The sequence below is a fragment of the Dryobates pubescens genome, chromosome Z, assembly GCF_014839835.1.
Source record: "Dryobates pubescens isolate bDryPub1 chromosome Z, bDryPub1.pri, whole genome shotgun sequence".
NCBI lineage: Eukaryota > Metazoa > Chordata > Aves > Piciformes > Picidae > Dryobates > Dryobates pubescens.
In genome coordinates this window covers 46,897,087-46,910,435 of record NC_071657.1, presented here as the reverse complement: position 1 = coordinate 46,910,435, position 13,349 = coordinate 46,897,087, and the positions used below count along the sequence as shown (strand labels likewise).

Genomic DNA, 13,349 nt, shown 5'->3' with positions numbered 1-13,349 from the left:
AAGCTCTGCAGGTCAAAACCCAACAAAAAGAACCTGAGAGAATCTGAGACAAACTCTATTACTCCTTTCAGCAGCAAAGAGGTAGATGGAAGAGTGCTTTTTACGTTGACTGAAAGGGGAAATTTTGTGGACAAATCCTCATCAACTCCTTTTGTTGACAGCCCTTTAGGCAAAGCACTGGAGTGTTTTCATGGCTGCTGCTGAGATCAGTTGGATACACTGGTTAGGCTATACCTGGCCTGTAGAATGTTAATGAGTTAAATGTAGCATGCATTCCTTCAGTAGAGAGAAAAGAAAAACAAACAAACAAAAAAAAACAAAACACTTTGATGCAGCTAAGTGGAACAGTACTGATTTTAAAAAATATCCCCAAAAAGCCCTAAGCTAGGCAGGTTCGTCTTTAAAAAGAATCTAAGTTACACATGGCAAAAGTACATTGTATCAAAGAGATGTTTATGGTTCTCTTTATTCAGCTCTTTGCCCTGTAGTATAAGGGCCATTTGTGCGTGAAAAGTCTTGTTGGTCATCTTCACCCAAATCCAAAATATCTGGGATGTCATCTGACTCTGAAGACAGGTCTGTAATAGTGAAATCTGGAACCTGCATAGGAATGAAATGTCAATCAATTCAAAAGTAAAACTAAATAAATTTGTGCAGTACTTAGAGAAGTCAGGAGACAACGGTGCTCAGCATCTCTGGAAATCAGATCCAAAATACTGAAAACAGAGTGAACTATGCTCAGTAACATATGTAACACATGGCATTAAGACATACCAAATACTATGCAAGATGTAGATCAGTTGCTTGGAAAATAGCATGCTTGCATGTTTACTGTAGACATAGAACTAATCTGAACTGAGTATAGTGTATTTAGTGAAACTAGTGACTGGGAAATTGAAAAAAGAACATTTTAAAACTTGTTTTGCCTTTTTGCTTTCCTTGGGAGCAACAGCCTATACAAAGGAACCTGCCATGAAGAGCTTGATACAGATGGCTCTACACTGCTCGGCCCACCTACCACATCAAGCCTTTTCTTAGGAAACAAGCACCTGTAACTGCAATGCCATGCTGGCCTCTGTTTTAACTGCATTATAGTATTTTATGCTGTTAAGGACCATCAGATTTCAGAAATTACCAGAGACAGTAGTAGATGCATGGATGTTACACACTTCTAAAAATGTTGGCTAAGACACTTAGGAGCTTAAATCCCAACCCTTAAGTCCCCTTAGTAGGACTTAGGTTATTTAGGCACTTATGAAAAATGGGATATAATTAAGCAATTTACTCATAACCAAATGGGGGGTTTTGCCTCAAATGAAAAATACTTTTATCTGACTAATTTGATTCCAGTTAGCTCTAATGTTAGTGATGTGACATTCTCAGAGCCAGGCACAGCAGCAGCACATAGTGATTGCTGCATGCTCGCAGGACTTTATTTACAACTTGAAGAGGCTTCTAAGCATTTCTGTAACCTAAGCTCAGTGCTGACTAGAGAAGTGGTTACTGCAAAACACCTCACTTACAACTTAATTTTATGAAAGCATGCAAGAGAAATCTGTGCTTTGCCTGCTGTTAAGATAGGTTGGAAGAACAGAGAACACATCAAAGGATAAAGGGATTACTGTTTCAGCTACCAGGCTGCAGATAGCACTAAACACTCAATTCTTTAGATGGTAGGTATCTGTTAAGACAACAGCACCTTAGTAATAAAGATATTAATTAAAACCAAGATTAGGAAGAATTTCATCACCATGCCAGCAATCAGGTGGTAGTGTGAATACAATGAAATATGGGGACCACTTTGAGAATCTAGGCTTGATCAAAATGAGATCGATAACCTTTTTCTCCTAAAATAAATAAAACAGCAATAGGAATGGGGGGAAACATATCTGTTTAACAGGAAGAATTATGTGGCATATTTCTCCTTATAGCAGCTTACCTGAAACTGTAGTTACTGCAATTACAAAAATCAACAAGTTTTCCCATTATCAGCATATGATGCTGTATTTGATACTGCAATTCAAATGGGGATATTTAACAAAACAAGGGCCAAGTAGCCCACTCGTACACTTATTTTAAAATGTGTCCAAACAGATGGCTTAAACAAATTGTTTTATTCTGTATTTCCACTGAGAAGGGCACATGATCATCTTCAGTAACTGTCTGACCACTGACAATTTTCACTGTACCCTAGGTTTAAGATGCCCATCTTTCTTACATCTGTGCTGCTCTTAGTGACAACAGGGTAATAGTTTGAATTTAAGTTTATGCTTTCTTCACCTCTTTAATGCATGCTTTATAAGCAGCTGACTCCTTTAACATACTAGTAAAACATTCAGACAAAAGAATTTTCTGTCAGCATCAGAGTAAAACAGGGCTGATACCACGATTGTTTCTCTCAGTTTTGCATATTCTAAATAGCATTAGTATAGCATATTCTGACATCTGCCACAGGCTAAAACAATGTAAAGCCATTAGTGTCATAAGCTTCCTTCAGTAAAGGAAGCTCACTTCCATATTAGTTTTAACGGTTTATAGGAAGTTAAAGCAGTAAGTCAATTCTTGCAACAATTAATAATGCCAGATACGACTCTGGCACTTCTCTATAAGATGCAGTTAAACAGTTTACACAGAATAATGCAAAACCTGCAAAATCCTTGCATGGAATAGTGTAAAACATACTTCAGAATTTTGCTGGTTTTCATGAACAAATGTTAAATGTCAATAGTAACAACTTCCAATCTGGCAAGATGCATATTTTCAGAACTGAGCCACTAGCAATTTGAAAGAGTTCTTATTCTATGCACTTTCAGAACAAGCACTCATTTTTAGTCAGACCGTATTATCCAAAATAAACAGAAGTTCTTAGTATGAAAAGAAACACATTTAACAAAGCATTGTGCACAATACCTCCAGCAAACTGTTATATATAGGACTTCCTGCTCATGCAAATGACCAACAGATCATGGTCAAAAGACAAGCAAGGTTCCATTTTCTCTTGTTAGTTAGATGGCTTAGCTAATTTTGGGGTGTGTTTGTTGTGGGGTTTTGTTGTTTTGTGTTTTAAATAAAGTAATTTCCAAACCCTTACCCCTATTTTACTAGTTCTTTAGTGTTACTCCAATCTGTTTTGGAAAAGATTATTAAAAAAACCAAAAAAGTCATCTAAAGGAAAGCCACACATTTCAAAAGCTTTCTACTTTTCTATAGTTTGAGGCAAACTAGCTATATCTCTGCAATTCCAGTCACTGCACAAACCTTGTAATTTGATTTTGACCAATATGTACACTGCTAAAGATGTTTACAAAACTTTTATACCACACAGAGATATTTCAGAATGCTTACAACTTTCGTAGCAAAGTATTATCAGCAATGACACAGTAATAGTTCTCTTTTAAATAAGCCTGGAAAAGGGAAGTTTCAGTGAATTATTTTTGAGTGTCTCCTAAAAAGAAATCACCTTCTGAATTCTAAACAAACCCTGAATAAAGTAATTATCACTGGTAAGGTTATTAGTATTCTAACCTTTATGATCCCAGTTTTTTTGTAGAATTCACAACCTTTGACACTGTGTTCCATTTCATGTAGTTTATATTCCCTGCCACAAATTGGATCAGCTGTTTCCTATAATTTTCAACATTATCTGGTCTTAAGTTCCAGATAGACTTCACAGCTTCCTAAGCCAACCTATAGCTGCAGAAGTGGTTTGGGACTAAGAGCAAGCAAGCTTCTGTGCGGTGTAGCTGTAATGTTTGATACATGCAATTATAAAGAAATGGGTGAAATGACAGAAAAAATTTGAGGAGGCTGTACTCTGGTAGTATCTTAGATTTTGTTCCTCCTGAGGGTTTTCAGCAGTTACTAGCATGCACTTCAGCTTTAGTTCACTGTATCAAAAATCCCTAAAGATGACTTTGGGAGGGGTCTCTATCATTCTTACCTCCAGCAAGCATTTTGCTAGTCACCCTCTAACTGTGCCAGCGATAAATACCAAGTTTTGTCTAGGTTCATAATTAGACTAGTCTGGGAATATGCTGTACTACATTACCAACAAGGAGATACTGATGCAAGCTACAGCTACAATTCAGTTTAAACATTCACTGCTATGCTTATTTAGCAATCTAGTAATTTCAATCCAGAGACTATGTAAGACAGGAACATACTGATTTGCTGTTAAGTCTTCTTTTCCTCCAAAGAAAGATTCCTACCTTTGTTGAAGGGGAACGGTGAGAAACTTATATATGTTCAGTGCAGTGGGCAAGTTCCAAAGAGACCACACACCACAGTAACATGATACAGGAAACCGTGCACAGCATTTTGTGTAACATGCTATTACCTAGGTTTATGCTTACCATTAGGTAAGCATTTACCCGACATTCTTCTGTTTGCAGCCACTAGCTGTAGGTCAGCTGCTAGAAGCCAAAGTACATTTACACAGTTACGTGGTGCGGGAAAAATTTGAAGGTCTAACATTTCCACACCAGCCCTGACTTCAGTTAACCAGGCCTTCTCATGTTAAATACTAGACTGCATGATTCCCTTGAGCGCCCTCAATGTACCAGGTGCGGGTGTTGCTCTATGTAGCAACATGTCATTCATTGCTAAGCTTTCTTCCAACACCATTTTTGCTTCTCACTTTGATGACCTCTTTGAAAATGGTAGGTAACACTGCTACACTAAACAGTTGCAACAAAGTTGCAAGGGGGATGCATCCAGAACATTGACACAAACTTACCTGGATCCCCCTAAGACAAGAAACCTTATTTCCTAGTGACAGCAACTCTCTTCCAGGGAAAGGTTTCACAGGATTTACTGAGGAACAATTCCACCCACGTAGCTGAGTTTCAATGCACATTATTTACCCTCTTTGGAACTTGAGTGACTGAAGTTAAACAGATTAAGACTGGTGTTTGCAGATGAGTATATACTGTTTACAGGGAGCCAGCAGCCAAAGCAAGTAGCCAGCCATCTCATGCACACAGAACACCTACTGCGAAGACAGAAGTGAGTTTTTTTTGGTCCCTATCCTTCTCTTCCAAATACTAGGACATCCATCAGCCCACAGCTTAGGTCATCATTAAAGGTAGGTACAAGAGACATCAAAAAAAGCAGCAAAGCCAAGACCGAATGGAGGGACACACAGGAATCCAAAGGGTAGAAGTAAATGCTGCAGCAGTTATCTTGCTTACCTATAAACACACACACACACATTTTCAGTGTAGGTCCTACTTCCTTTGCATTTTAAACTTGCTTTCTGATGGGCCCAATTTGAAGGGGTCACAGAAGAGCAAGTTACTTTTGTTTTAAACATCACTGAAATGGAGGCAGACTTTGGCTACTGAAGCATTTATTACTAACATACAAAAGTTAATTACAAAAGATGGCTACATATAAAGCAGTTCACAACAACTGCTTGAGTACAAACAGCATGAATCTTGTCTTTATACTGCATATTCAAATCATATTGATTACAATTTGCAGATAAGTGGACATGGCTCCCCAAGGAATTAGTCACAGCACCAGGCCTGCCAGAGCGCATGGACAACACACTTAGTCATACAGTTTATTTTTAGGTAGCCCGGCAAGAAGCAGGGAGTTGGACTCAATGATTCCTTCCAATTTGAGATATTCTGTGATCAGGTCATTGTGTTACAAAACAGGTAAATTTGAATAGTTGATATTAACACTGTCACAGCATTGAAGTAACTCCGGCTGACTTCTTCAGAAACCCCACTTTCAGCTTTGGAATTCTGCACAGAACTTGTGTAACAGCAGAATCTGAGACAGTCAAATCCTTCACAATCAAATTGGTGATCTGCAGCAATTAAGGAATTTAAGCATATGTAGCTAGACTGCAGGGCTTTAAAATGCATTGCATGGTAAGTAAGGCTTTTATATTCTGGTACAAATGAAGGAACAAATCAAATGCTTTGTAGCTATGCCAAGGTTTCATTTAGACAAATTATATTAATACCATTAATAAGCATGGTGAGGTTTCTTAACTTGACAAACAAGGCATCTTGACAATTGTAAGCTGCCAATATTTAGGCACTCTAGACAGTTTTTAGAGTGGCTTAACTACACAGGACAATATAACCCATGTGCAAGTGTCTTTTCCCTGTATCACTCCCCTATGTTTCTGGATTTTTCTCCAAGGCTTTCTTGACAGCTACACTTGTTAAGGCCACTTGTTTGGTCAGTCAGCAGAGTACATGCATGCTATGCAGTGTAATCAGTAGTGTGTTCAGGCTGTTTGTCTTTCTGGCTGGAATTTTTTTCCCCCTCACCTTTGCTCTCAGCATGCTGAATGCCAGGCAGTTGGGGGTAAAAGGGACCTACCAGCCAGGTGAGCGGCGTGTTGTTAACAAGATAATCCATCACATCATCCAGAGACTCCTTCATTTTCTTCAGCTGTCCTTTGCTACTGGCAAGAAAGCTGTCTGATAATTCTTGGAAAGAGGAGGCTGAACGAAAGCTCTGGTAGACATCACCTGCAATTGACCCAACACTGTAAACCTGATCCTGAACATTCTGTGGCAGCCCCTGTAGGCTTGAGACCAGTGTGAGGCAGGTGGTTTGAAGCTGCTGAGTGAGGCTCCGTGCAATAGCTAGAGTTCTTGATTCAATGTGCTGGAAACAAAAAGCGTAACAGCACATTAGTGTCTTTTTATGACTAGCAGTTTTACATTGCTCTAGATACATAAAGAAGCATAGTAAAGGGGTTAAGTAAAATAAAGTTGTAGCAGATAGGAAATCGGGTCTTAAGTCTGAAGAGTTGGAGACCTGAAAGTACTTGATATTTGTTTAGTGCTCAAGTACTTTGTGGAACAGAAACATTGGTGGTTTCCACACAGCAACAGATAAACAGGCTCTTGTTTCAACTCCAGATAACAAGTCAGTATATTCCAAACAATGAACCACTGTTTAAAGCTACATGTAAGACTCAGTCTTATGCTGACTTGTTCTTCCTTGTCTGGTGATACCAGGTAAGTCCTAAGTGATCTAGATTGGGATATCCCAACACAGGTTCACGTGATAAATACTCAGCGTTCTCTTGAAAGGTGAATGAACTCCAGAGTGTTTTTTCAAAAGTGGGCATGTAATAGTCACTACTCCTGACCTTCAGCATTTGGATTCCACATAATCTTCTGTGCTGTTAAGATCCCACACATACCTTGACAGTATACCATTCATTTATTTCTAGTTTATATGTTTACATCTATTTACCTCAGTGCTATGCAGTTCATCACCATCATTTTGGCCTGTGTTTTTCTTCCATTCTACCCAGGACTGGTAAATCTTTTCCTGAGCATCAAGAAGTTTCTGATTGGCACTATTCATGTTCTTTCTGGCATACTCAATCTGAAATACAGCCAAATAAGGAAATAAATAGCAGAGTCCAAACAGTCCATTAGGGCTACCCTCCCTTACCTGCTTTATAACCTCCTTTCAAAATGCTTTAGAAATGCAGTATAAAAGATTTTGGAGAACAGGATTGTATTCCTTCTCTTAAAAAAAGAAACAGTTTTGAGATGTTGCAATAGTGTTATCACTTTGCATAACTATTTCCCCCTCCCCAACTAGCATCCTACACAAGGATTTTAAAGTACGTAGAAGGCCATGAACCTTTATGCACAATTTGTCTTGTACATAAAGGTATGTTGTTAGGATAAGGCTACTGAAGTGCCCAGGAATACTGTTACCCACAGAAAGAAGAGCAAGCCCACAAAGAATCTGACATTAATAAAAAGGACTGAAGTGTTTCCAAATCACAAGACACTTGCTTCACTGAATCAAGTGTGTGCCAAATCTAGGAGTACCATTTTAAATGTCACTTCTGTTTCTGTAACATTTAACATGACGAGCAATTGCTTGCTAGTTCACAGTTGGGGCTGATTTAGGACTTGTCCTGAACGATGGTGAAGAGTTCTGAATGGGAAGTGCTTTTTATTTAGAAAAATGCATTTAGTCAGAAATTTCAGTTTTTCTATGCCTCTTTTGTCTGTTTTCTGGACTCCAAAATTATGACACTATTTTCTTTTTATAGCTTGATCCAAAGCTTCAACTTACCAGACTAACAGTGTGGTGGAGCTGAGAGATTGCCTCCTGGCTTTTCTGTTTAGCATCTCTAACTTTGTTTAAGGCTTGTTGGTAGGCACGTGTGCGGACCTTTGAAGACAGGGATCCTAGCCTAACATAGTAGCTTGGCTTCTGAACTCCAACTTCAAAACCTTCAACTTTTGCAGCTTCTTTCTCTAAGTATGCAGAAAGGAAGTAAATTAACTACTGTAAGAAAGCTTAAGACATCTAAGGCAATTTTATTTGCTTAGTAGCAGCTGCATACTCAACTTATTCAGTAGCCATTAACACCGGGGAAGGCCAATAGACCACTGTATATGGAAACAGCTACTTTTATTCTGCTTCCCTGTGAAGATGCTATCGCAACCAGCAAGGCAAAAGGCAGTTTGGGAAGCACATGCCCCCAGCCCACTATGAGCAAGTAATAAATAAACAATTGCTCATTTCTCTCAAATTCCGACAAAATCAAACCCTGAACTGGTCTTACCTAGTTCTGCTTCAGTAAGTGGGAGATACTGGTCTACAAGGGTCTCTGATTTTGTGAGAGCGCTGTCCATTCCACTGCTCACCAGCTGCACCACACGACTTCCCAGGACAGTGTTAATGCTGCCATTGACAACTGACTTGGTCATTTCTACACTGTCTTGCATTGCTTCTTTAGTCTTGCCCACAACTCCAGTGATCGTGTGAGCAACAGTTTCCTTGGCACCAGTAACAGTGGTTGTTACAGCTTCTCTGGCTCCAACAACTACGTCCTTGGCATTGGCAACAACCTGTCATAGGAAACAGGTCAATTCACTTAAAATACTTTCTAGTGAGAGATACATAATCCAGGAAACAAATTTACGCTAAAGAGCATATAAGTATCAGTTATCTAGGAGAAATTCTGCCCTGAAAATGTGTAGAATACTAAATAGAATATGTCTGTCACACAGCCTTCAGCTCAAAACACTTCAGTGAAGGTAACTCAGGAACTATTTGTATTGCACTGAAGAGGAAAGAGACAAGGACTCAGACTTTTTAAAAGATGCCCACCAGAAAACAGCAACTATGGCAGGGTAAAATGGTAGGGAGGTTTAAAAATTAAGAGGCTGAAGCATCTCAAATGCAATAAATTATTCTACAGAGATACCTTTCACTTCCTCACTGCTCCTAACCTGTGCTTCAGGCAAGGCTTATTGAAATCTCTGTGTTTTATAGTGACAATAATAAAGAGGATGGGTGTACAGTTGTTCTTCTTGGCATATGTACATGGAAAGAACTTACCTTGTCAGTGGGTTGATTCAGTATAGGCAGTCTCTCCTCAATTTTGTCCAGACCTATACATGCATAGTTGTTGGCAAGTACAACTATAAAATAATATAATAGTTGGTTTTAACTTGTGGTATTTGTGTTTGGTTGTTTTTTTAATTAGTACAAATAACTCCAACTGAGAATTCCTCTTGAAACAGAGCTCATGCAACATCACTCTTACAGGAGTTTCCTCCCCTCCTCAGATTTGAGGCAGTAAATCCCAAGAACAAGGCAGTTTTACAATGGTAGAAAAAAGCTCACTTGCAGGTAGAAAAAAAATCCATTTGATAGCTCACAAGAACTGTTAGAACAATCTGATTAGTTTGGCCTTTTACCACTTTGTGACACCAGACTCTTGGTTACAACAGCTTGCATGGTTTAGTTGATTAGGTGGGTTGGATGATAGGTTGGACACAATGATCTCGAAGGTCTCTTCCAACCTGGTTTATTCTATTCTATTTTGTGACACAGTTGCAAAATTTAACAAGTTGTGGTGGGAGAAATTACAAAAATAGCACTTGAAACCAGGTGAGAGGTGAGGAATGTGTTAAGCAAGAGACTAGTGTCTCAGATCAAGAGCAGTCAGTCACTTTAGCATTACAAAAGCAAGAAACTGCTTTCGCTCTGGATTTTTTTTGTTGTTGACTCAGACTCATCTATAATCAGTTACTCAACAAGCCTGGCAACAGTCAGTCCACTCACCTACCTGAAATAGCACTCTAGACCAGCAGGACCATGCTAAACTGTAAGTGCATCTAGTTGAATTAAAGCAATTAGTTGATTAAATTGATTAGTTGAATTTACATAATCAACAGCTCAATCTTTTCCTTACTTTGTGGTTCCAGTTTCTGGATGATAGGCATAGCACCTGTCACAGCTACTGAAGTAATCGTCTTCACTCCCTTCTCTGCTATCTCACATACTGACTTGAGATAAGGATGGTTGTCCTTTGTGGTGACATAAGCTGTGGACACCATATCATAGGTGGAGCTCACCAAAGGAAGGTTGACAACCCTTGATACAATGTTCTGTTTAAAAGAGAAGGAGGTTAGTTGATTCCTACTGTGCTGAACTAGACATAAAAACTATAGGGCTAACTCAAACATACCTGCTGTGGATCAGTTGCTGCCAAGGCCATTTTTTCACGTCTTGAGCTCTACACAGACTGTGAAAGAAGCATACAAGTTACAGCATCCTCATATCCACTTCATCTAACCCACAGATTCAGAAACCAACAACCCATTTGTAATCAATCCCATTGACCAAGGGGATTAGGATGTTCACATTCCTGTATACAAGGATTACGTTTTATTGTGACAATTTTTTCTTACTTTGGTTTTGACAACACAAGTAGGGCACATCCAAGTGACTGGCACTGTTTGAAGAATTACCTAAGGGTTATGGACAGGTGGATTAATTTAATTTTTCTAGAAGAAACAGACAGGATTGGTCTTATTTTGAAGCTGGTACAAAGAAATACCAGCCAACAAGTAAGTCACTAAACTACAGTTTAAGATGTCTAAGACAGATAAGAATCTACTAATATTTTTAATCAGATGAGATCTTCTATTAGCATAAGGGAGGCAAGTTTGAAATTTGAGCCATCATTGCCATCCAAATCTTGAAAATGCATGGAAGAATCAAGTGAAGTACTAAGTAACCTCAGCTCAATTCTCACAAGTAAGTCCGCTAAACTCAGAATTCTTTATCTCCAGTGCTCCCCTGCTCAGGTCATTGAAAAGTTAGCACTTCTGTAACACACAGGGCACAGGGCTTTCCCACTGCAGAAAATAACTCTTCTTTATGCTAATTTTGACTTAAATATTACCCATCCAACACCAAACTGTGCTGCAGACACCAGTCATTCAACAAGTCTACTCAATTATTTTCCAACATGTATTCCCGTGAAGAAAATACTAACTTTCCCACACAAACTCTGGTAAAAGGAGAGGAGTATCATATAAGGACAGCACATGGAAGTGCACTATCATCCTTTGTATGCACGCAGGCTGAAAAAAAAACTGCAAGGAGTTTTTGTACCAGTGGTTTCACATGGCACTTAAGTTCCAAATGAGCCTGCATAAATGAAGGTAACAGAAAGACAAGCTAAATCAGCCCTTGAAAGGGCCATCAGCTTTCTCATACATGTGACAATATCGAAAGCAGCACTTCACTATTCTGCCTGAGTCAAGTAAGAATTTTCCCTATTACACAATACGGACAAAAGCATACTGTAAACATTTTACAGGCATACTTGCAAGTATGAACATACATGCCATAAAGTAATGCCTGTAATGAGATCTACCACTGCACATGGACAGACAATCTATCAAGTACTGAAATACCACCAGAAACATATGCTTTTCATATACCACTACCAGCCAGATTCGAGTATATCTGAATTTCACCTGGAACTGCAAAGCATGATGCAGGACAGATGAAGAGGCTAACAGCAGAGAATCTGGCCTCTGAAGGAAGTAGGGCACTCACTTCAAGGATTATTCAATATTTGTAACATGTCTCAAAATATCCAGTCATACATGGATTTTAATTTGAGCCACTAAAATAGTAATTAGTCTTTGAAGTCATTCCTGGTCTTGCATACAGGGAAGACAGCTATACACCGCACACCTTCACAGATCCCTCAGTTTCAGCTGTGTCAAAAGTCAAATCTGCTTCACTGATGCAACTGAGCTGGATGCCTGAATTAAAGCCTGTGATACTAAACGATACTTTGGAGACAGCAAAAGAACCTGAACAGGAAAGTGAATTAACTAAATCACCAACTTAATTTCTACTTTCCCACCGCCTCAAACCCCACCCCTCACCGGGTACGGAAAGCGGCTCCAGAGCAGAAAGCACCACGGAGTGTTCTACGGAAGAGTGCATGCAGGCGCTTGCCCTGGCTAACCGCGAACGCCCCAGTTTCCAGGTTACCACCACAGACCTCTTCAGAGACGGGGCAGCCCAATGTCTCCCCTGAGGCTGGACAAATATCTCGAGATTTTCTGGTCCTGGAAGAGCCTTAAGTAGCCTCCTGCAATACACCGGGGCTTGGGCCGGGGGAACCGCAGTGCCGATGACGGAGGCGGTGGGGGCGGCCCCGTTGCTAGCAGCAGCCAAGACCAGAAGCCGTAACCCGCGCCTACTCCGCCAGCATGGTCCACCATATTGCGAAGTCAGCCCCGAGAGACGAGCAGGACCTCAGAGCTCCTGCCGCGGCTGGCTGTACTCACCCGCAGAACGAAGAAGAAGAAGAAAACGACGAAACGCCACCGCTGGCTGCGGGTGCCCGGCCTCACCCCGCTATTTATGGGGAGAGGCCGCCGCCGGCCGCGCGCCTCCCGCTGTCTCGCGAGAGGAGTGCGCGTCACCGCCGCCGCTCGGCGAAAGCGGCCTGTGCCCGGGGCACAGGTTCCAGCGGGACAGCCGCCTGGGAGCGTGTCCCTCCCGGTGCGGGTCGAGCGTCTGAGCAGGGCAGTTGTACCTCGCGGGGGGGAAGTTGTACCTCGCGGGGGGGAAGAGCTACAAGCTGGGGTTAGAGTGGCTAGAGAGCAGTCAGGCAGAGAGGGACCTGGGGGTGCTGGTTGACGGTAGACTGAACATGAGCCTGCAGTGTGCCCAGGCAGCTAAGAGGGCCAATGGCATCCTGGCCTGCATCAGGAACAGTGTGGCCAGCAGGAGCAGGGAGGTCATTCTGCCCCTGTACACTGCACTGGTTAGGCCACACCTCGAGTCCTGTGTCCAGTTCTGGGCTCCTCAGTTTAGGAAGGATGTTGACTTGCTGGAACGAGTCCAGAGAAGAGCAACAAAGTTGGTGAGGGGTTTGGAACATAAGCCCTATGAGGAGGGGCTGAGGGAGCTGGGGTTGCTTAGCCTGGAGAAGAGGAGACTCAGGGGTGACCTTATTACTCTCTACAACTACCTGAAGGGAGGTTGTAGACAGACAGATGTTGGTCTCTTCTCCCAGGTGGCCA

The 13,349-nt window shown here is 40.9% G+C and overlaps 1 protein-coding gene across 2 annotated transcripts; it reads right to left on the bottom strand.

Moving 5' to 3' along the window:
• Positions 1–318: 318 nt before the first annotated feature.
• On the bottom strand, positions 319–12,671 carry PLIN2 (perilipin 2). 2 transcript variants are annotated; one of them, XM_054178384.1, is made up of 9 exons: positions 12,609–12,671; positions 10,481–10,537; positions 10,205–10,400; positions 9,346–9,428; positions 8,567–8,852; positions 8,071–8,255; positions 7,228–7,362; positions 6,340–6,630; positions 319–600 (listed from the first exon to the last, which is right to left on the bottom strand). In XM_054178384.1, exons 2-9 carry the CDS (start codon positions 10,508–10,510, stop codon positions 466–468), a joined length of 1,341 nt encoding a protein of 446 aa, XP_054034359.1. In that variant the 5' UTR covers positions 10,511–10,537; positions 12,609–12,671; the 3' UTR covers positions 319–465. The 2 variants fall into 2 exon arrangements, with proteins under 2 accessions (XP_054034359.1, XP_054034360.1); XM_054178385.1 differs by lacking the exon at positions 319–600 and having other exon boundaries at positions 5,795–6,630.
• Between the last annotated feature and the right edge of the window lie 678 nt (positions 12,672–13,349).